Source organism: Gadus morhua, chromosome 7 (genome assembly GCF_902167405.1).
Source record: "Gadus morhua chromosome 7, gadMor3.0, whole genome shotgun sequence".
Classification (NCBI taxonomy): Eukaryota; Metazoa; Chordata; class Actinopteri; order Gadiformes; family Gadidae; genus Gadus; species Gadus morhua.
Window position 1 is genome coordinate 22,775,264 of NC_044054.1, and position 23,332 is coordinate 22,798,595.

The window sequence follows — 23,332 nt, forward strand, 5'->3', positions numbered from 1 at the left end:
AACCAACAGGAACCAAACTTTTTTTTTTTTTAGGCCTTGAGATAACTGTTAACTGTCTTTTATGGTTTTCTATTTTCTCTCCTGCAGAGGATGTCCATCTAGTCATGACGTCTCTGCCCGTGTCCCTATCACGACAGAGAGATATCAAGTCAGAAAGTAGGTTGCAAAATTATTTTTTTTATTTGTTTTGTTTGCATGTGAGATTGATAACACACCAAACACAATTACAGGACCTGTTATCCTATTTTGGTTGTCCTTATACTTTCAATCATGCAGTCAATGCCTTGTTAGGTTTTGTAATCTCAGTTACGAAAAACTCATACAATTTAGATTAGGTTAGCATCGTATTTATATTATACAAATAACGGCTCTAACCACTAAAATGCTAAAGCAAGTCAAGTGAAATGCTGCGCTCTAATAAGATCACTCGTCACCGTCCAGACGTTCACAATATTTATCTGTTAATACCCCTCATTACAGCTCCATATTAAAACTAAGCAGCTCAGCAAAATGTGATTGCATTGGATGACATTATCACACAAGTGAGCACTGAAAAGTTTGGAGCTTCTCCAAAGTTTTACAAACTAGATTATAGACAGGACAGCCAACCACGGAAGAGTTGATCAAGCAAAGTTCATCCCAACTAGAAGCAATAGCAGAGATCTGAGGGGAAGCCATGTCTCTATAAAGCAGAGATCTGAGGGGAAGCCATGTCTTTATGAAGCTGTATGGATGGATGTAGCAGGCAGGAAAGGGTGTGATGTAGTGCCAGTGCATCGGCTGTCCCCTCCCTTTTTCTCAGTCGGTGGTAACTCACCCTCTCACTCATTCTCTCTCACACTCTTTGCCTCTTCCTCCCCTTTCCTCTCTGTCTCTGTTTCTCTCCCCCATCTCTGTATCCCTCTCCCTCTGTATGTTTCTTATTCTCTCTAACTCTCTCTCTCTCCGTCTATCTGTGTGTCTTGGTCTCTGCCTCTCTCTCTCTCTCTCTCTCTCTCTCTCTCTCTCTCTGCCTGTCCCCCGACCCCCCGTATCTTCCGTCTCTCCAGATCTGAAAGGCGTGGTCTCAACCAAAAACGACATCCGTGTGGAGATTGTTCACAAGGACCACAGCGCAGCCAGGGAGAACGAGGAGCACGGCGGCCTCAAACAGATGATGGTGAGCCAAGCACATGCTGTTTGAGGAGGGGTTCCCTGCAACAACAAAAAAGGGAGGCCTCATTTAGTACGAGGCTGGAGCACCCCAAAGCCCGCTGCCGCTACTGCTTCCTTACGCTACGTCGTGCCAAAGCCAAGCAGCAGCGATCAGAGTTTTTTTTCTTGACAGAACTAGCAGAAGACGTCTGCCGCCTTCTGCGCCATCCCTGTCCATATTAAATCATTTCAGGGGTTTGGAGCAGATTGATGATTGGGTTAAAAGGTTCTGGTTAACGCTTTGCACTGCATTTTGTTTTTCTCCCTCTCTCTATCTCTGTCACTCCCTATCTCTGTCTGGCTCCCTATCTCTCTCTCGCTCCCTATCTCCCTCTCTCTCACTCTCGCTCTCTCTCTCTCGCTCTCTCTCTCTCTCTCTCTCTCTCTCTCTTTCTCGCTCCCTATCTCTCTCTCGCTCCCTATCTCTCTCCATCTCGCTCGCCCCCTCTCTCTCCCTCTTTCTCCCTCTCTCTCTCGCTCCGCTAGATTGATCGCGGTGAATTCCAGCAGGAGCCCGTTCTGAAGCAGCTGGAGGTGCTTCAGGAGGAGGAGAAGGAGTTCCAACACGTCAAGGTGAGAGGTTGCAAAGTAGGAAAGAAATATCCAAGAAACGAGTACAAAAACAGCAACAAAAACACACACAAACACACACACACACACAAGAGCCCCCTCGAGGAAATTGGCCAAGACCCATTTTTGTGTTTTTCTTGATCTTTTTCCTCTCTGTTTTTGTTTTGTTTTCCGTTTTATCCGCTCGACTCATATCCGAGTCAGAGCGTCGGGTCCACTTAGAAATTCATGCATAGCAGCCTTCGGTTGCAAACATGACCCCTATTTAGGCCCTGAGAGAGGGGAAGGAGAGGGAGGCAGGGAGGGAGAGAGGAAAGGCACTGGAGTATACCCCTGATAGGGTTAGTTGTCAGCATGAATGCAGCTGCAGCACACTGCCAATGCTATCAGAGGAGCAGCCCTGTGCTAGGGAGCCAGATTAGCTCCAACAATTCACCGGGTTTCAATTGGCCGATTTTGATTGTAAATAATGAATGTTCACTCAAGCGGCGACTGCAGCATTCCCTTTTTTGTGTCTTGTTTTGTTGTCGTTTTTTTCCTGTCTTTTTTTTTGTGACCGCTTCTCAGCGCTACATTGCGGCGCTTTATGAGATTGAGATCTATGGCTGTCAAACGTTGGCACCACGGAGACACAAGCTCCCATGACACAATTGAGTGTGTGGAGGGTGTTTAGTACCGGAGAGCAGCAGGTATTTCAATGTATTTCAATCACTGCAAAACAGCGCCCTTTGAATACTTGAAGCGTGAATTATGAATGACTAACACTGCCGTGTTGAAGTGGTGCATCAGTGCTGAATTATTGTTGAAGATGGCACGAAAAAATATCCAAACAAACAGGCCAGAGGCCAAATGTTTGTATTTTTTTTGTTGGACATATCGGCCGCTGCAGCTGGCCCATTCTTCCAACATTTGAATTATTAATTTCCATAAATGAACTGCGGGATCAGTTGTTCATGCTCTCCCTGATGCGCACAAATTAAACTCCAGTCACACAATCCATTCACATACTCACACATCAAACCGCTTCTGGCAATTTTCAGATGTGCTCTTTATGATCTGGTAACGACGAGCTGCACTTGAATAAAACTAAATGGAAAAAGCTTGCCACATATTTCCCGAACAAGGAAACAAACACACATACACACACCCCCCCACACACACACACACACACACACACACACAAATATTACCTAGAAAGAGCCGAGTATTGCGGGAAGGGATGTTCACTTAAATGCAATGCTAACGAGCAAGTTAGATGTGAAAAAAACTGCAGAAAAACAACAAGAAGATAACGTCCAGCCCTGGCCACACTGATCATTAATAACAAGCCTATCATTAATGTGTGTTCCTACTTAGGGATTCTCGGGGTCCGCACCACCTGCACCATTGTGTGTATTAAAGTTGGTGTGGATTAAGACTGATACAACGTGGGAGGTTGCATTGGGGGTCTAAAGCGTACACGAGAGAACAGAAAATAAAAGCGCTTACCTTCCAATTATATTCCTTATAAATTTTCCGTCGCACCGGAATAAAATAGGCTAGAAAGAAAGAAATCCTTTTTTTAGTGTTTGCATCTTTGTTACCGCCGTAGCCTCTGTGTGGCACAGAATCGACACATTGCAGTATTATAACGTTCCTGAACCAGAGTTTAGCATGGTCACCACACAATGTGCACAGGGCTGGAACATGGACAGTTTAAAATTCATGGCTGGACTGGATCCCCTACCTCCAAGGCCACACAAGCTGATTTTGTTCTGGCAAGGTCAAACAAGCTGTTGTTCTGTCGACAATGTTGACCTGTTTCTGCTCATAACAAGCAAGGATTATGAATTATAAAACTTATTTTGAGGGATAAGGTGGATACGGTGTTGATGTCGGAGCACTGGTTTGATGTGGGTCTGGTTGCAGGTCTTTCAGCTTCAAGAGTGTGAAGAAAGCAACCGGAATCTGATCAGAGCCAGCCAGACAAAGAGAGAGCGGGAATGTTCTCGCAGTGTCATGTCAGTGTCTCAGGAAGAAGCCGTGTCTGTGGGGTTTTGTTCTGCTTAGGTCAATGTTCGGTATTAATCTATTTTGCCTTTTTTCTTGAACACTCTTAACTTGTAGAGAAGTACAAAGCATGTATTATACAAAACAATATAAAAGAAAAAGAACGAATCACTGTTCAATGCAAATTGGAAAAAGATGGAAAGAGCTGGTAAATTCTGAGTGCAGCAAAACCTATTTAATATTAATGTTTATATAACGTGGATAAGAGGGCAGAAACGAATGAAGAAAAGTCTGTTTATTTATCTTCCTGTTTTCTTTCTCTTAACTCTCCAGATTTACTTGTTTGGCCTTTTGCCTTTTCCATTTGAGCTTCTGCCGCCCATAAATAAATTATTCAGTTTGAAACAAAAAGTCCTGTCTGCCAATGTTCTCTGCACTACAAATAAACTCCAATTCAAAAAAAACTCTGGATGAAGTATGTACAATACTTCAGAGGAACGAGTATTGTATACTTAAAAGAAAATGTCAGCCCTTCATTGCAGTTTTTTATATTTCTTCTCCTTTTTCTATCTTGCGGTTGAGCACACAAACAACTTGTTCACCCACACATTCCTCTGATGTGAGATGTCCTCATAGTTTATAGTATGATTAATGGGAGGTTGAACATGATTGATGTTGCACATGCTTGTAACGCTGAACACTGGCGCACTTACAGAAGAATAAAGTTAAAATAATCAAAGAAATCTGAAAAAACAACATGGGTCATCATTTACCAGTAAGACGTTTACAAATTGAATGCAAAAAAACTCTGTATCCATCATCATCTTTTGTTAATATATGTCATATTTTTAAGCCCCTTGTTTACAGGATCATGTCTGAAAAAAGCCATTGTTAGATTGTCACAATAAAATACAAAGTGAAATACCAGTAAGATATTCCTGGAAACTTCTCCATTATTCAGTTTTTATTTGGGGCTCTTGGTTGATGCATACCGAGTTTGGCAGAACCTAAATACGTTTACTTGAATGAAACTCAATGGGGGATACACTCCAGTTGACGCGCGCAGCCTAGCAAGAAAAAAAACAGAGGGGTCTGGGCTTGCATCATGACAGCTGTGAGACGGCCCCTCTCAAAGAGCCGGCGTGAATTGAAACGTTAACACAGCGGTCTATGAAGCGTTCGACGCGCCACTCGCAGTTAGGGTACGCTTACATGGCAGTCTCGTGTGCGGGTTAGGAGTTCCAAACACAATTCTACCCACAATGAATACCAATACTGCATACCACGTACTACCAACCACAACTAACATCTGCCTTGCTTCCTTTTGCCCACTCCCCTCGCCCCTCCTCCCCCCTTGCTCCCTCGCCCCCTCCCCCCTTGCCCTCTCCACCCCCTCGCAGGACCCCACCAACGGCTACTACAGCGTCAACGCCTTCAACGAGCACCACCCCACGCCCACCATGCCTCTGGCGGCGGGCCAGGCCACCCCTCCGGACGCGGCCCGCAGCCCCCCCAGCGGCTCCATGACCATGGGCAAGCAGCGCGTGCCCACGGGCATGTCCTTCACCAACATCTACAACACGCTGGGCGCGGGCCCCAACCGCCTGTACGACTACGGCCAGCGCTTCGTGCTGGGTATGGGCAGCAGCTCCATCGAGCTGTGCGAGCGCGAGTTCCAGCGCCGCTCGCTCAGCGACTCCGGCTCCCTGGTGGACACGCAGTGCGACAGCAGCGTCAGCAGCTACGGCAACAAGCAGGACGGCTACGTGCAGTTTGACAAGGAGGGCAGCAGCAAGGCCTCGGCCGCCTCCTCCTCCGCCTCCCACTACTCCCAGTCGTCGCTGCAGAACTCCTCGGAGCTCGGCCGGCCCCTGCAGAAACGCATGCAGACGCACGTCTAGACGGCGTGAAGGGGGGAAGGGGGAGGTGGTTACCCCTACAGGTGGATGAGAAGATTCTGGCGGAAGGGATGCAGCATCCGAGAGCGTTTTCGCGGCGTGATCCCGTTTTTAGGCGTTGTGATCCTGTTCAAGCCTGATTGGTGGTTCGAGCGCCCCCTCTCCCCCCGGGGGTCTTGAACGCCACGCACAGCGGATGCACATAAAAGAGATAAAAAGGCAACCGAATTGTAAAAGCATTCCCCTTGTTTCGGGAGAACACCACACGTTGAGAGAGAGAGGGAAAAAAATAATCATGTCCAATATTAATTTGTGTGACAATCCTCCGTCTGCTTTAAGGTCCCAGTTCATTTGAAGATTGCCATCGACGCACGGTGATTCGCCACATCGCCGCCACCGCATTCATCGTGTTTTCAACCTAAACAGCCCACGCTGAAGATGTGCCCCTCTCGTGAACGTTACCTCAATACTATAAAAAGACAACTCTTGTTAAAAATAGAACGGTTTCTTTTTCTGTTTCTTTTTACCTTTGGGAGGAAGCCACTAAGGCCTGTGAGCTCAGCTGCCGGGCCTGGCATTTGGAGGACAAAGATTTATTGTTAATAACTGACAATGGCATTTGGTGTAACCCCGGTGAAGAATTCACGAGACGAGTACTGAAACTTTGACCGTCAACCACCAAAGTTACAAGCACTATAAGACGGGGCTCCAGTCTCCGGACGAACGGTTACCTCCACACTAAAGCCAATGTTGAACTTCCCTCCCGGATCTGAAAATCTGTGGTTGTCTTTGATATGATGTGCTGTTTTCTTACTGTACTTTTCTTTGTTCTTTCTCTCTGCCATCTTTATAAAGGCAACTCATTTTTTCAGCTGTGTTTTTTTCCGTTATTTTTGGCTGTTTGATGTTCTGCCTGGTGGAAGTTGTTATGCACTGTTGGATCACAGACAAATGCATGGAAGTGAATGGAAGTGTGAGTGTGTGTGTGTAATCTTTGTGCATCGCACACATGGTAGGCCTAAGTTTTTCCCCAAACTACCACTGTTGGGCTGCTCCTTTTCCCCTCCTTCGATGAAAAGGACCTTATGTTTACAAGTATTCAAGCAAGGAGGACTGAGCTCTACTTTTACCCATTCAATGTGAGACACTTTGCAGGCTTGTACGTTTATACTTTATCTCTGGGGAGGGGTCTGACTAGCTGAAAGGGTTATTATTTTCTTTCTCCCGACCCTTTCCCCCCTGCTGTTACTGTGTGTTGTTTACACTGGAGCTGTATAAAGAAAAAAATGCTTTTTTGTGTGTGTCATAGGCTACTGTATTTTGACTTCCAAATGACAAGCGGTGCAGATAAACGACATCATTCGGCCCGAGGTCCTTAATCTCTCGGTCAGCTGTGTTCGCCCACTGTTTTAAGTGGGCTAAAGCGCCAGAGAGCTGAACCTAACAACGAAAATGCCCCCACTTGTATTTTCTATGGCATGACGGTTGAGTCGCTGCATTGAGAAACGAAAGGGGGTTGAAGAGAACAAACAAACACACCTCGTGTCTATCTTTAATAAACCACCAGGGCTCCCTTTGACTGAACTGATAAAAGTCTCATCTGGCATGATTACAGGAGGGGACTTGTTTTTTTGTTTCTCTTTTTTTCCTATGCCATCGCGCCGAGCTGCCATAAAATGAAGTCCCGTTGCGACAAAAACCAACAGGATCAGAAAAGCTATCAGCAGCCACATGACAAAGGGGACAAAGAGGGAGGGGTGTCTTAACACCACCACCATAGAACAGGGGGCGGGGGAGTTGATGTACTGTCAAAATGACACATTTTCCAATGCTTTGGGTGCCGACGCCGCGGCGCAATGAAAAGGAATCTACAAATCACTTTCACAGGTTTTGACAATCTCGTGTCACCTGTTGGGGAATTCTGTTGTGAACATATTATACTATTGCTGTACAGAGTGAACGATTTTTGTGCCAACATTGTGTTTTGATTAAAGAAAGCTACGATACAGCTCAGTTTGCGACTTTCTTGTGTGTGTGTGTGTGTGTGTGTGTGTGTGTGTGTGTGTGTGTGTGTGTGTGTGTGTGTGTGTGTGTGTGTGTGTGTGTGTGTGTGTGTGTGTGTGTGTGTGTGATTATGTGTGGTTCTTCAGGCAGAAAGCTATAGGGAGAAAAAACAACACCACCAAAGACAAAATGATGCACTCCATTGGAGCCCAGGTTTTGTATTTTGGGTAAATTGCAAGGTACATCAAGCCAGGTTGCACCTCCCTGTAGGAAACTGGTTTTCCCCAATGCTGCCCAGTTGGTGTCTAAATCCTGTTCAAAACGGAACAGTGGACCCAACCTTTGTACTATTGTGGATCCGTAATAGAAATAAACCACTTTAAAACGCCATGGACAGATGATGTCTGTTGAACACATGTATTCTTTATTAAGCAGATGCACTAAAGATACTGCAGGGGAGCTCTAGGTCTCGATAAATCCAATCAAAACCAAGGGCAAATAGGAATAGAAGTGAGGGTCAGGCCAGTTTAACATTTTGGTGCTCATAAAAGAGTACTTGAGCAGTAGCAGAGAAACAATGAACAACAATGTGATCTTTGTTAATTGTGTCAAAAAGACTCCGGTTTTATCCAGTGTTCAGGGAAGACCCTGAAAAAGTCGAAATTCCATTCGCAGAAAGCCGCTCAAGGCCTAATTGCATTCTATTAGAGTGCAGTGACCAAGAAACAGTGAATAGCTCACCTACAGAAACAATTCAGAGGCAGAGCTTCATTTCTCTTATCGTTCGTTATTAGTAGTTACACCATTTGATTGAGCTGGGACGTACATTTCTGTGTAATGTCCACACATCGTGTAGAGTTGTCGAGCATTTTTACCCACACTTGGTTGACATGTCGCTTTCAACCAAAAATCTAATCACAGCTACCCCACAACACACAGACTTGGCAATTTGAGTCTGTCAGTTGTTCCCACGTGACATCGACAAGCTACTCTCATATCTTTGGCTACAGCGCCTGCCCTTTGAGTTTTCACTTTGGTTACTTTGTTAATAAGATATGTATTCCCTTTACATTATGTTATGATCACATGATTCTGATTCCGTTCAGAACAGTGATTGACAAAGGAGGGAGACCAAGATGGACAAGATTGAAGTTGTTATCCTATGAGTGGGTTTATGTTTGTGTGTTTTATTGTTTTGCGATACTTGATTAAAGAGCGCAAGCAGACAAACCATAATCCAAGGGACATGAAGTAGGGGATATTATGTGTGTGTGTGTGTGTGTGTGTGTGTGTGTGTGTGTGTGTGTGTGTCACTTATAAACTCGCTCAGCTAATTTATGCCCATGTCCATGACAACTGAATTATCTTCCATCCCTTTGATTGTGATCTGCTGCTCAATAATGACGGTTATTAGGCCTCATAGACAGACTAAGACCCTGCTATGAGCCCACGGCACATACATCATTATTCACAATAGTCCACACAAAAACATTAGTGTGATATTAAGAGATTGACCCACACCCACACATTGGCCATCCACAAAGACCTTACCTATAGCATGCTGTACTTTAAGCCTTCTATTTGAAGTGCTATTTGAAGTGCGCTCTTATATTCCAAGTAGAGCTGTCAAGCGATTAAAATATTTAATCGTGATTAATCGCATTAATGTCATAGTTAACTCTAATTAATCGCGATTAATCGCAAATTATTTTTCTATGCTAAATATCCCTTGATTTTTTTGTCCCATAATTCTTCTCATTTTAATTCTCTTATCAACATGGTGAAGTGCATCGGCTTGCCTTGTGCAAATGATTTTTTATTGATAACAACATTGGCATATACACTGATCAAAACAGGACGATACAAAAAAAGAGCCTATAGTGCAATTAAACGACTGCTTTGAACAAATGTCATTTGAACATAGCAGTCAGGCTACTGCTTCTTTGTTTTGAGCCAAAGAAAAAATTAACGTCGTTAAATTTGGTTTGCGTTAACGCCGTTAATAACGCGTTTAACTGACAGCTCTAATTCCAAGCTACATGAAAGCCTTTATGATGAGATCTGAGGATATATATATGTATATATATATACACTGCTTAATGTCGTCAAACAATCCATCCCATTGTGTCATTCGCTGAGAATGTCTCGCATTATAAACCATATATAAGCGTCCCTCCAGCGCTGAGTATTATTAACAGGTGTTTGTTATGGAGAAGAAAGGAGCGCCGGCCTGAGCTCTGCCGCTGAATGCTGAAAAGCTAGCGCTCACCGGGAGACCTTAAGGGGTGGCCGTTACATTAAATAGCCCCCCCTTGCTTCGTTAACCTGGCGTACGCGGGAGGTAAGAGGAGCAAAATACACCGTTGACAGTTCCTGCTATTAATCCAAACTAATGCAGTGCTATTAAAATGTGTATGGAATATATATAAATCTTTGTGTGCTCGGCGTGCTTCTGGTATAGTATACGATTATACTACCCTGGGGTCAGACGCTCATTTGGATTGTGGATGATTTCAAATAAAATGCTAATCTACAATGGAGGATCTAGCCTTTCCTTTGCATCACTTATGGTCAAGGCAAAAACCGACCAACATCACCATGTGTTATTATAGGTAGCTATCGTTCTGATTAAGCCTAAAAACATGACCTCCCTCTTTTCTCCCTCCCTCACTTGTGATTGAAAGGCAAGATGGATTCTCCAAAGCTAATTTGGGAAGAGATGCCCTGATTAGTCAAAAATGAGCAGGGAGCGGCCTTAAATTTAAATAGTTCGTAGGGAATTTACATTTACATTAAGGGCATTTAGCAAACGTTTTTCATCCAAAGCGACTTACAATAAATACATTTGTCATAAGAAAGTGAAACAATATATCGCTGTCGGTACAGTAAGGATGTTCATAGAACCAAGTGCAAGCGTTAACAATCGCTAGGTTAACCCATTCCCTTTATACAACAAAGATAGCTAGGATAAGATGCTACAAAAAGATCTATAGTTAAATACAACGCACAATAAGTGCGTACAATTAAGTGCTAGGACATACAACATACAATAAGTAGGAGGGGTGGGCCGGGATGCCTATGCAGAGTCTAGGTAAACTCTGAACAGGTGCATTTTTAGACCTGTGCGAAATTTTGGGAGCGACTAATTTAGCACTAACAGTTGACGGATGGCTGTGCCATTTCAAACAAACAGCTCAAATAATTAGCCTGGCTGTTACCAGACCAAGCCAATCGTAGATTGCACTTTGGTCTGGGGAAGCTGCTGTCATTTTCTTCAGCACAAGAGGCTTGATCAGCGGGCCTAGTTCAACCGATTGAAGTTCCTTAATAGGTCCATGAGTTCAACTGACTCGGTACGCGATTGGCTACTTGCCGTCGCTTCTCTGTCATCATTGTGTTAAACCAGCCAATAGTGCGCAAAGGGGAAAAGCTCGGTTATTGGCTCCCGCAAAAACGTATCGGACGCAGATGGAAATGTATTGCTCTTCTCCAGACCCTTGTGCAGGGCGCCGGAAGAAAGGGCGGGGCTACCCAGGCTATCAAATAATAGCTCTTTAAGCTTACCCAAAGCACCTTTAGGAGATGGACCCTTACAATTGCAATCACATCTTTTTATCTGTCCGTATGAGCCATTCCAAAATCATCAAGTTGTATCCATTATAGTTAAAGTTTATCAAAAGAGAGATAAATTACTTTAATACCCAATGACCCATCTAAGATCATAGCAGAATATCTTGTGGATAATCTTAAAGATCACCATGAAGGAAAGATATGTGGGGTTTAGTATGTGTATTCAAAGATTCCCAACAGCTAAAATGAAAGTAAACTTGAGAAACAAAGGCGTGTAATTAGACACTAGTACTAGGTACTTATTTCCAGTGGGTTTCTGACAAACAAAAGGCTTAGCTTCTGCCACCTATTAATTATAGCCTTTTCCAAGTGTGAAAACCAACAAAAGTATTGATTGGACACTGCACATTCCTGCCTTGGACTAAGATAATTTACTGTGTTCTTAGTGGCATTTAGCTTTGCAAATGCATTGGGAACCACTAGGAAAGAACTGAGGCGAACACCAATTTATCACAGTCGCTGCGATGGGAAGAGAACTGTGAAAGTGAAGTCTGGAGCATATTGGAAAATAAGCCGAGCTTCTGTTTGTGTGTTATAAATATTTAAAAAAAAAAAATTATTTGATGAGGGAGGAGGTAACGCATATAAAATGCATAGCATCAGAACAAATAAAACTTCTTTGACATCAAGGCCAGTGTCGAACAGGTCGGGTATCAAAACCATCTAGAACAGAGATGAGTTGAAAGATAGTCAAAAATAACATTAGTCACAATGAATACATGCGGTTCTCTTTCTCTGCTCCCACTTTTACCATTTTGTCTTCCCCGTTGGCGGTGACATTTTGAAGAATGGCTTTGAAACTGAATCGGAATATTGAATCGCATCAGCCGGCAGATCCTAATGAAAAGTGTCACCGCCACTAAAATGGGATAAGTTATATCATGGTGGAGAAATTGTTTACGTGAATCAGAGTTAAGCCTAAACAATCCTTCAAAGTCTCCAACAAGCATAAATATTCTTCATCTCACTTGGCATACGTCTTTAACAGTGACAAATCAGAACACTTAGTCTGTTAGTTTGTATGTATTATTTTGGGCTCTTTGGTTGGGTTTTTTCCCCATCATGGTCTTTCAATGGTTAAAAAATGCATTTTTTGAGAAACCACTTACATTTGGCTGTGAAAATACGACAAACCCTGTTTGCGTGATGGCCAACAGAAGAGTCCTCCCACGAACCATCCGAAATCCAAAGACCCAAGGAGCCCGTTAGGCTCTTCGATCCAGTCTGTGCCTACCTGAAAAGAAAGAAGACACAAAAGGTTTACTGTGGCTTGTTTTCCCCACACAACACATCTGGCTCACACACTTGGTGTTCTTGTTGCTGTTGTGTTTGAATTAAAAAACAAGCCATTGTACATTGTACTTACCTTGATAATGCTGCTGCATTGTTGAATGATAGAATAGCAGGGGTTTTTTTTTTGCAGACTTGATCTTTAATGACTTATCAGGGATTACTTTCTTTTACTTAGAGGCATATTATCATTAAAAGTCTGAGAATTGGTTCTGACAAAGTCTAATTAAATCACACTTGTTAAGTTAACAATCATATTTAGCCCTAAATATTAACAGTAATTTATTGTTAAACCTTATGATCTACAAAATTAGGAACACATGCATAGGTAAAATTACACTAATTTCTTAGTTCATGTCTACTGGCTATCGTATTTTTTTTGATTGTACACATGAGATGCATGATCATATCAGAGGTTAGGCCAAGGATAATGAATTGAAATCTGATGAGAACTGATGAGAATTCTGTCTTAAAGTCTTAAAGTGGCATTGATTGATTTCCGACCAGGGGAAAGAGGGTACACTAAGAGGTGAACCTATGAACCAACTGGGAGATTGCTTCATTTCATCAGCATCCTTAATCAGCCTTATTCTGCACTATTTGACTTGTTTCTTGATTAGGCCAGTATGTCGGCAAACATGTGTCGGCTCCACAACAGCTTAACTTCAGCACTTTTTTAATCAATGGAGTGAGAATATGGGGGCGCTGGGAGATGGTGAACAACATCAGACAGCTGATACCTTTGGGCCGGTCTTCGCAGTGTACTTGCAGAGACAAAACAGAATGGCTTCTGCATTAAACATTTGGAATCCAAATGATATCCATTTATAACCATTACTTGACAATTCATAATCTAACGTATTCCCCAAATTATTTTTACAGAGATATGTTCTTTGGCCTAACAAATAATCCTGTTTTTAGATTTATTGTCATCTGTGAACCATTCATAATTAGTTTTACATTGAACATATTAAAGAACCACTGTTTCATGGTGAAGGTTTTTCCAGTGATGGATGTATTATGCATTATTAGCCCCTAGGGACTTTGAAGAGAGACATATCCACTGGGCACGTCTGCGGGGAAATATACAACTTTTCAAAAACGCACTTTGCATAATTACATTCTGAAAACCTGGAATCTGTTGTGGTTGCCAACAGACCACACATAAAACACAATTTTTTTGTCCGCCAACAATAGCAGATCAAGAATGGAGGGCGTGACGTGTGTGCCTACAGCCACTATATTTCATCCGATAACAATTTAATAGTTTGGAGCCGTTAAAAGCAAGTTAAAGTGAAAAGTAGGAATTATTGTTGAGGTTGACCTCCTCATCTTACCTTGCCGGCTGAGCCCGAGGCGCGGTAAAGGGCCTGGGCTGATCCGCTTTATCAGGAGCTCATCAAATATGGATATTTTTTTGGGCTATTAACTTTGCATAAAGCAGTTTGGATGATTTGATCTACTGTGATGAAAAGAGAATGTTTTCTAAACTCCTGGCTCCACCCTATCGGAGTCAAGTCATATTTCACACATCATATAGTTTGACGGTGTCACAGTGCCACTTTGGTCAGCCCCAATGGAATCAAACAGGGCTTCTCATCAGATTCCACGTCTTGCAAGAAAACGCTGAGGCAGTTTCAAACACAAAAATGACTTCCCATTATGACAAACTGTCTCATGATGTGACGAATAACTGATGACAAAAAAAAGAAAGACTTCTAGCACAATGGACTGGTTTCCCGGTTACAAACATGGATAGCTGCAAGTGCAGCCATAGACAATTCACAGTTTGTTGCCATGAACTACTGTGGTCACATAAGCGAATACACCAATGTTATCAATGCATATACGGCATTGTAATGAATTTTTCCTTGTAAGGCCTGCTAATTGAATGATAAAACGATATTTCTAGAGTGTGTTGGTTTGTCTATCTATTGATATAAATGTAACGGAAGTAATGTTTGGGTGTAGTATCATCCAAATATCACAGACTCACAGATAAATGCCAGAATTTGACCTCTTGTAATTCTAAGAAATGTTAGAAGGCTAGCTTTAGTCAACTGAGTAAGATAAATGTTTCGATAAAGAACTTGTCTTTTTTGCTTTAATTTTTCATTAGCCTATTGAACCTGTCCATGTCACTTTTTGACAATATCAGCTTTGACCAGATCCTATGTTCGACGTCAATTCAAGTAGTTTGGCAGTTTGACACTTTTTCTTTTCAATATTAACATGAAGCCTGATCTAGATTATTGTTTGGACCACAGAATCCTGTCACAGTTAATACTTTGAGCATTTCCCCCTATTTATTCATATCCTATCACCTCCATATAAGGCTTTTAGTGCATTTATAGAATTTCCAATAACTTGAGTTCTGAAAAACAAGGGATATGGATATCAAACATTGTCTATAATACTATAATAGTCCTAATTGGAGGGATGGGAATGTGGCAAGATATGGTTGATGTAATCAGAAGTCTCCTTCTTACAGAAACAAAATATTTATAACTAATGGGGAAACATTAACGGATCATTAAGTTATACCTTAGAATGAGTGGATGTTGGGTATAGACAACAATTGTATGACCTATCTTATAAAAAGAAACGCCTGGTGTACTAAAGCTAATCTACGTGCATAAAAATCACTGGGGAAAGACTCCAACCCACCCTTTTAAAGACTTCGATCCATAACTGTCATCTGTTTTTATTAAAGGGAGTGAATCCCTTTGTCTGTTAAACAATTTTTTAACCCTGGCTTTTGAGATTGGCGCAGTGAATGGCACAACAAATCCTTGCCATCTTGACGGTTGTCAATCTGTTGCCTATGCCTTCTTCCCCTGGGTTGGCCACTCATTCATCACTATTCAGTTATCCATAAACCTGTACTAAACTAACGTCCCAACGCTCCCGTGCTTCCCAAATGGAGGTGGAACTGCGATTTGCTGTTGCTGTGTACATTTCGAATATGGGATGTTTTGTTGGCGATAATCTGCCATTTTGAAAGAGAGTCTTACAGGCTATAAGATCAAATTGCTTGGGACAACAGACAAACAAACAAACAAACAGAGGTAACAGTAATCGTTGTTATTTGATTGGGTCTAATTGCCACGGGGCTATGCACTAATTTGCCATTGACTGGCACTAATTGCAAATTTTCCGTATTTGCAAATCGACACTTGTCAGCCCCCTTTCCAGGGTAATTTCAACCGACCAGTAGCAAACAAAGTTTGGATTTCATTACCAGAAAGAAACCGCAGGGATTGCAAATCACCAAGGGGGTTTGCAGTTGGCGATATGATCTCCAATGATATCAGGCATTATGGATAGTCATTATGTTTGAGACTATTTATCCTGGTGTGGAGTAAACACACTATCACACTAAAGACATCAACACCCCTTTTACATCCCACTTAATAGAAGGGCAGCGATAAGGCGACAGGATTCATGGTCCCTTCAGCGGAAGCGGGCTTGGGTGTCGTTATTAGTGAGCATGCATTTGAACTGGGTGGCAGGCCAATGGGTTTCTGCCACAAAGGAAAATGGTATCTCTGTTAGGAGAATGCCAATATCCATAAGGGCTCCGAGGACTCTACTTTGCCCGGTCCATTCTTGCTTCGGTTTCTCACTGTTTCATCATTTTTTTTTCCTATTACGTCTCACTGAAGTTTCCCCGAAAAAAAGAGGAAGAGGCATAAAGAGAAAATAATCTAGTCCTGTGGATTTGAAAGAGAAGCACTGCCCACTGTTGGAAACCGATCGGTAGGACAGTCAACCTGGACTGAATAGAGGTGTCACTGGGCATTCTCCGTCGGATGGACCTCCACTGACAAAAGGAGAAAGGAATTAGAGGGAACCCTACAGCGATCTTTCATTTAGTGCATGGCTAGCTAGATTGGTATAGAGAAGGGTGAGGCTTAGGGTCAGTGAGTCGTCGTATAACCTTATGATGGAGGTTATAATAGAGCAAAACCTCTGCCCACCGGTGGGCAGACGAGAGATATATATATATATATATATATATATATATATATATATATATATATATATATATATATATATATATATATATATATAATATATCAATGCTGTACTTTTCCACAGCAGCTTCCAACTCACCCCAGACCACAGGTGACAATAAGGATTTTGTGAGGAAATTGTGAGCTTTTGAAAAGATGTGCTATTGCCTAAGGGACTGTTTCATAGAATCAGATTATTGTGTTGATATGGTTCTTACAGTAAGTGCTAGGGAATGCTGACATTGTCTTGTAAAAGACAAGCATTTCTGCCTTGATGAATTCATTGTGGTTGAAGTTACCATAGAGGTCAGCAGAGCCATTCCCTAAATAGTATCCCCAAATACCAGATGGCCTCTATTACCTTTTGATATTTCTGGTGTATATCAAATGATGAGTCAAATAAAGGCTGAACGAAGAGCATTATCGGATAAGTGACCGATACAGTGTGAGCAGGGTGCTGAATCATTAATGAAGGAAGATTATATTGCAGTCAAAATATTTTCAAATATTAAAAGTAGGCTTGTAATAGCCTTATGAATACAAAACACATATAGGCTACAATACTTACCAGGATAGTATACATAGTATGAACAGAGCTAGCTTGTCTTAGCATTTTTTATTTAGGTTATCTTATTTAAAAGCAGTCTTTGGGATGAAACGGAGCATGCCATGATTCTATGATCAGAGACAAACGCAGAGAAATTGAAAAGATATGATCACTATAAAATATTCTTAGGCGATATAATGAAAAACATTTAGAACAACATGAGTCAAAGAACCTACAACAAATTTAACTTTCAGACAAATGTAGACCATGAAACATTAAAATCTATTTTGAAGCAATCGTTCTGAATATATTAAATGGAAATACTTTGGCGCCATCTACAGGCAAATGTGTAGACAGGAAGGTTGCAAAAACATTTGTGGATAGATTTTTAGCAGGGGTACTTATTTTTATTTTGGAAAGCCATTTGGTAAAGCTTAACAAAAGCTGTCTGAATTTATTTACACGGCATCAGTTAAGTAATGATGGAGCTGCTTTTAAATAATCAAAGCAGAGATACATAGCATTGTTTTTGACAGCCAAATGCTAGTCGTGGGCTGTTCCCAACATGTAAGGCCCACTATTTATGATCTGGGTGCTGACAATGTGCTGAGCTGGCGTTGACAATCTGTTTAGGAGCTCTGGAGAAAGTAACATACCTGTTCACTGTTCACTTATGCATAGTGAGGGGCCTCTACACTCATTAATAATTACTCACGCACTGACAATATTTTCAACAGGCTTGTCACACATTCCTTTCATGTGGTCCTAATTTGTAGATATAATAGATGTAATTTATTCAATAGAGCCATAACATATCACTTTGGTTGAAAAACCTATTGTATTGAGAGGGTTATTATGGATGTTTTGCTTTGCATAATAATAAGGGCACGGACAGGTATGCAAATGCTAGTGTGTTACCGTCTCACATTTTACAGAGGAAGAAGCAGGCTGTTCAGACAAATGCACACGTAGACAGACATGCACACGCACAGGCATACAAACACACGCCCACACACACAAACACACGTGCGCACAAGCACATACTTACAGATCATTATCATTATTTATTACGCCTATTCCGTATTTTTCGGCCTTTGAACCATTATGTCCACCGAGAATGTAGGCCTATGTAGTGGTATAAAATATATGTATTTAAATATACCCATTGACCTCAAATCGGTTCCGGACCACTCTCTAAATTAGAATTAAACAAACAACAACACCAGCCCCTAGGAATGCGATTTTTATATGAATGTATATCCTTGACGACAACCCGTTGCTTTACGGCAGGCAGTTGATGGGCGTGAGCATGCAGCCAGCGACGACCACTGTAACTGCAGCATGTGCGCCTTGAGTTCTTCGCGGTTCCTGTGCAGAAGGTGGGGTATCGTTTTCCGGTCCAGTGGGGCAGTTTTCCTTTCAAAAATTAACATTTTACAGACGAAAAGGTCCGTGTGTTTCCACGAGATCAGAACAGCACCAGGACGATCTTCACGTGTGCTCGTCCCCGTTTTGAGCAACAACATGTCATCAAACACATCAGACGCGATGTCCCAGAGGATGGTCTGGGTGGACCTGGAGGCAAGTTGTACCGTTGTTCACCCCTCGTAAGCCCACTTTGAGCTCCACACGTGTCACAATGTGCCTGCTGACCTGCAAAGGGATTGCTCAGCCTGCTGACACACTAGCAAATTTAGCTCTTTTTTCTTCTCTTCACGCAGAGTCCGATGTTGTCTGAGTCTAACAAAACCATCAGTCTACCCCATGTCATAGTTAACGTCCCACTACCAGCATGTTATATTTGTACTTCAGCCTAAAGCGACTATGGATGTTCCCTCGATGCGGTGCTCTGTTACTGAAAACATGTCTAGTCTGATTGGAGATAAACGTACGAATAATGCACCATTCAGCCTACTTGAATCGGTTGCCGTTGGTTACACTAAAATCACAGTTTCTCCTTTTTATAAGCAACTTTCTACAATATGTCTGAAGCGTTCACGGTTACATTCTGCAGAATTGTAAAGTGATATATCTACACGTCATCCTAGCCGCTTGCAGCTAGTTCTACTTAATAAAGTTCACACAAATGTGTTTGTTATCATTGTTAGTGACGTGACAGAATCACAGTATTTATTTATTCCGTTGTTGTCGTACACTGTAGAAAAGGGGATCAACGGAGATGCTCTGTGTTACTTGGCGTTGTTCTTATAACCGGTGTTTCTTTCAATCCGGATGCGCTTTCTAGATGACGGGGCTGGACATTGAGAAGGACAAGATCATCGAGATGGCGTGCATCATCACAGACTCTGAACTCAATGTGCTGGCAGAGGTAATGCCCAACAGCCTTAAACTTGATTAATTTTCATTTGAAGTAGAGCATATCCATTGATGACTCAATTCTATAATTTTCCTCCAATTGCAGGGACCAAATCTGATTATAAATCAACCAACTGAGCTCCTGGACGGAATGTCTGATTGGTGTAAAGAGCATCATGGCAAGGTGTGGTAACAGTTCTAGATGGCTCTGGTCTGTATGTTATCCGTGTAACATTCTCTGTAGAAGAACTACAGGCCATATTGCAAATCAGGCCTACTACCGGCTTCCCCTGCAGTATTATCTTAGTATTGATTTCAGGCTTGCAAAGTTATGCAGCAAAGGTCGCCATGGGCTACGCATCAATGGAACTGTGCTTTAAAGCAATGTGATAATCTCAAACTGCTTTCAGGTTTTGTTTGCCGAATATAATTCCTGATCAATAATTCATAGTTGAGTTATGTGTTTGTTGGGGGCTCAGTCGGGTCTGACTCAGTCAGTGAAGGACAGCAAGATCAGCCTCCAGCAAGCGGAGTACGAGTTCCTCTCCTTCATCAGGCAACACACGCAGCCCGGCCAGTGTCCCCTCGCTGGTGAGTGTTGTACAGACCGACACATACACGCCCCCTTCCTGTTGGCTGTCAGACACTGCATATTAACATGCGGCACCCCTCCCTCCTCCTCCCTCTCCCAGGTAACTCTGTGCACGCCGACAAGAAGTTCCTGGACAAATACATGCCCCAGTTCATGTACCATCTCCACTACAGGATCATCGACGTCAGCACCATTAAGGAGCTTTGCAGGTGACCCCACAGCTTTGGGCTAATTTACGTTTCCCCGATAGGCAGGTCCCCAAGGTGGTTGGTACGACCCTGGACTAAAAGGTCTGGAACCTGGTATACAGGCCTTATTTTACATGCTGAGTATTTTCTGCTCTCCAAGCCATACAATGCGTCAGGAGGCCATTAATGACGGTTTCGATTTAAAGATATGCTAAGCTGAGCACTGACTCTCAAAATCAAACATCACTGGCGTTTACTGTCACCTGGGTTTATCCGCGAGTCGCTGGGCTCTTCCTCTGCCGCGTGTAGCACGTGAAACCTATCGATACTTAAAGTAATAATTGTATTATATTCACATATGTCAGTGTCTGTTGTTGCTTGTTCTGATTATTTCAAACAAATATTGGCATTCTCCGCCCCCACCCCAACCAGTTTGCGTTGCCATGGTTAACGCATTGATGTGGAAACTTTGGGCCTTTCAGACCACTTTGCTGTTGTTCTGTCAGTCTTAATGCCCATTAATTCACTCAAAAGCTGTTGTACTCAACTCAACGCTTTGCTTTAGTAATTAGGATTTCACTAGAATTTCCTCCGTGTGTTTTCTAGACGGTGGTTTCCAGAGGAATACAAGCTGGCTCCCCAGAAGAAAGCGTCTCACAGGTTGGTCATCCTTACCCGGGCAAAACGCACACAGAGCAACGCCTGCCACCAATTTCATTCAAATACTCAACCGTATAAATGAACAGATGATCACCGAAATCTTCATCTGTTCTATTGAGGAAAGTTGCATCAATACCAAGCCAAGGTGATCTGGGGAGGGTTGTGGTAATCTCTACTGTTTGTTGATTGGCGTGTGTGTCTCAGGGCGCTGGGCGACATCCAGGAGAGTATCAGAGAGCTGCAGTTCTACAGAGCCCACGTGTTCAGAAGCCCTGCCGAGCAGAAGAACCTCAAGGTCACCCAGAACGGAGACGGCGACAAGACCGCGCACAACTAAATCGCTATCCCACTGGAGGCCCACTGTTGGTGGCTGTCTGCGGGGAGCCTGTGTGCACGCACAGTTTGCAAGAAATAATCATCAGTTTCATCAGTTAATAATCATCAGACTCATTTAGTTTTGTCTCCCTGTTTTTGTTTGGTTCAAGAAAATGACAAAGACTTTGTTCCCTGTTAAATGTCTGTTTCAACTTTGTTTAGTTTTTGCGGTTGCTTCTTTGATTCAAAAGTGAATGTAAATGTTGTATTTATTTAGGCAGTTTAGAATCTGATATTCAATTGAAATTTTGCTTTATTCAAAAAAGAACCAATTGAGACAATAAAATCTTGTTATAAGGAGACTATGTAGCATTTGTATTTATTGTCGTAATCGAGTTTTTGGTAGTGTTGGTGTCCAACACTAGGTGGCAGTGTACACCTTCGTCTAGCATCAACAAAAACAAGTATCAGATCTTTAGTAGAAAGAAACTGTTTTCTAATGAAGCGGATAGAGACTGTACCATCACCTAATTTTGCTTGCGGTGCAGCATACGTTGAATTATTCATGGCTGATTCTCCTGTAGGCTGTTGCACCAAATTCCGACTGAAACTTAATGTATACTTGTACAACTCAATCCTACTTGCCTTTTATTCGTTCCCACATTTTAACAGATTCTAACCATGCTGCTTCCTTATTTGGACTATTTTTAATGAAACAATAATACTGGATATTGTTGTTGTTGAAGTGCTGTCTACTGTGTGAATGGTTGTGGTTTATAGGTACCCTATCAACTCAGTGACTTCATTTGTTGGTAATGTAGTTTTTCCTCTGTTTAATTTCCATCCAATGAGATGCTTGTTTATTATTCTCTGTAAAATGCTGAAAGATACCTTGACAAATGTTTGTCAGTATAGCAAATAACAGTGGTCTCTAATTAACCTGAACAACCTGACTTAGAATGAACACTTATGGCTTGGCAGATGAGGACACATTACTGCTCTCAATCTAGCTGTTTATAAAGTGTGTGTGTGTGTGTGTGTTAGGGGGGATGGTTTATTGGTATAAGGAGCCCTCATGTCTCTTTAAATATTTAAAGTCTAATCAGTACAATGCAGGTGTGTGTTTTCCGCATTGCATTTTGGCAGTAAAGCAATCTAGTTCCCACTAGCGTAGTTTAAAGAAACGACTGTTCTACTGCCAGAGGAGTGGGGAGGTGGTGGAGGAAGGGGAGGGTGGAGCTGCCTGATTCCTCACGTTAAGAGGTGTGATTAGGGAGACACCAGGCTGCGCTCTACCTGCAGTTGAGGGAATTCTGGGTAAAAAGCGCCATCTGTTCTGTGGCCGCAGTGTAACCCTGTGGCATCAGCAAGCTCTCGTTTCTCTCCCAGTAACAAACGCCTCTGTGTGTGTGTGTGTGGTGTGTGTGTCCTGTAGAAACCTGAATACATATCTGTGTGAGCAACATGGATTTAGGTCATTGCATCCATGTTTATCCGTTGATCATAAATGTTGTGATATTGTCCTAAAATGAGGGGCATGCCAATGCCTTTTTTATTTTTACAGAATGTATTTTTAGTTTTGCCAATCCCTTTCATCCAAATCCTTGGGTACTTTTTCTCCTCTATCCAACATTTTCTTATTCTGCCTTCAAACACAATGCTATGATTGACAGCTTGATCGACATCCTTTGTAAACAAGCAAAGACTATCCCAGAACAATCGTTGTCAATCAAACGTAAACGGCTTGTACCTGCGCTGCCACACAACACACTATCTAATCCTGGATTATGGTAATTTGGTTTGAGTACACCAACTAATACGCACACGCACTCACACACACACACACACACACACAGCACACATCACAAACACACACACACACACACACACACACACACACACACACACACACACACACACACACACACACACACACAAATGTTTCCTGTGCTATCTGAATAGAATGAGTCAGACTATAGCGGTTGAAGGGACTTGTTCTCCTGGCCCTCTGCCAGTCATCTCTGACCACGCTGCCAGTCATTCCGGCGGGGTAAAAGGCGCTACAGGACCACATGTCCATCAATTGTCGCACCTGTATGTTGGAGAAAGGGTTTATGACAACA

At 42.4% G+C, this 23,332-nt stretch overlaps 2 protein-coding genes across 2 annotated transcripts in view; both read left to right on the top strand.

Annotated features, from left to right (window-relative positions):
• LOC115547636 (kin of IRRE-like protein 3) overlaps positions 1–7,659 on the top strand; it is a 153,160-nt gene extending 145,501 nt beyond the window's left edge. Inside the window, exons 13-16 of the mRNA XM_030362006.1 lie at positions 88–156; positions 1,050–1,159; positions 1,681–1,767; positions 5,154–7,659. Coding sequence (XP_030217866.1) covers positions 88–156; positions 1,050–1,159; positions 1,681–1,767; positions 5,154–5,654 — 767 coding nt within the window. The 3' untranslated portion in view covers positions 5,655–7,659. The remainder of the gene's footprint in view (positions 1–87; positions 157–1,049; positions 1,160–1,680; positions 1,768–5,153) is intronic.
• Positions 7,660–18,426: 10,767 nt separating this feature from the next.
• On the top strand, positions 18,427–21,571 carry smfn (small fragment nuclease). Its single transcript, XM_030362313.1, has 7 exons — positions 18,427–18,719; positions 19,384–19,467; positions 19,561–19,638; positions 19,934–20,045; positions 20,147–20,255; positions 20,841–20,894; positions 21,099–21,571. The coding sequence occupies exons 1-7, from the start codon at positions 18,480–18,482 to the stop codon at positions 21,229–21,231; spliced, it is 810 nt and encodes a 269-aa protein (XP_030218173.1). The 5' UTR covers positions 18,427–18,479; the 3' UTR covers positions 21,232–21,571.
• The last annotated feature ends 1,761 nt before the right edge of the window (positions 21,572–23,332 follow it).

What these genes read in the sequence shown, in the direction of transcription:
- smfn (XM_030362313.1), top strand. Translation starts at nt 18,480, where the DNA reads ATGTGCGCCTTGAGTTCTTCGCGGTTCCTGTGCAGAAGGTGGGGTATC. An exon ending in CGGCCAGTGTCCCCTCGCTG is followed by an intron (nt 20,046 to 20,146) that starts GTGAGTGTTGTA and finishes TCCCTCTCCCAG; the next exon opens with GTAACTCTGTGCACGCCGAC. An exon ending in CAGAAGAAAGCGTCTCACAG is followed by an intron (nt 20,895 to 21,098) that starts GTTGGTCATCCT and finishes TGTGTGTCTCAG; the next exon opens with GGCGCTGGGCGACATCCAGG.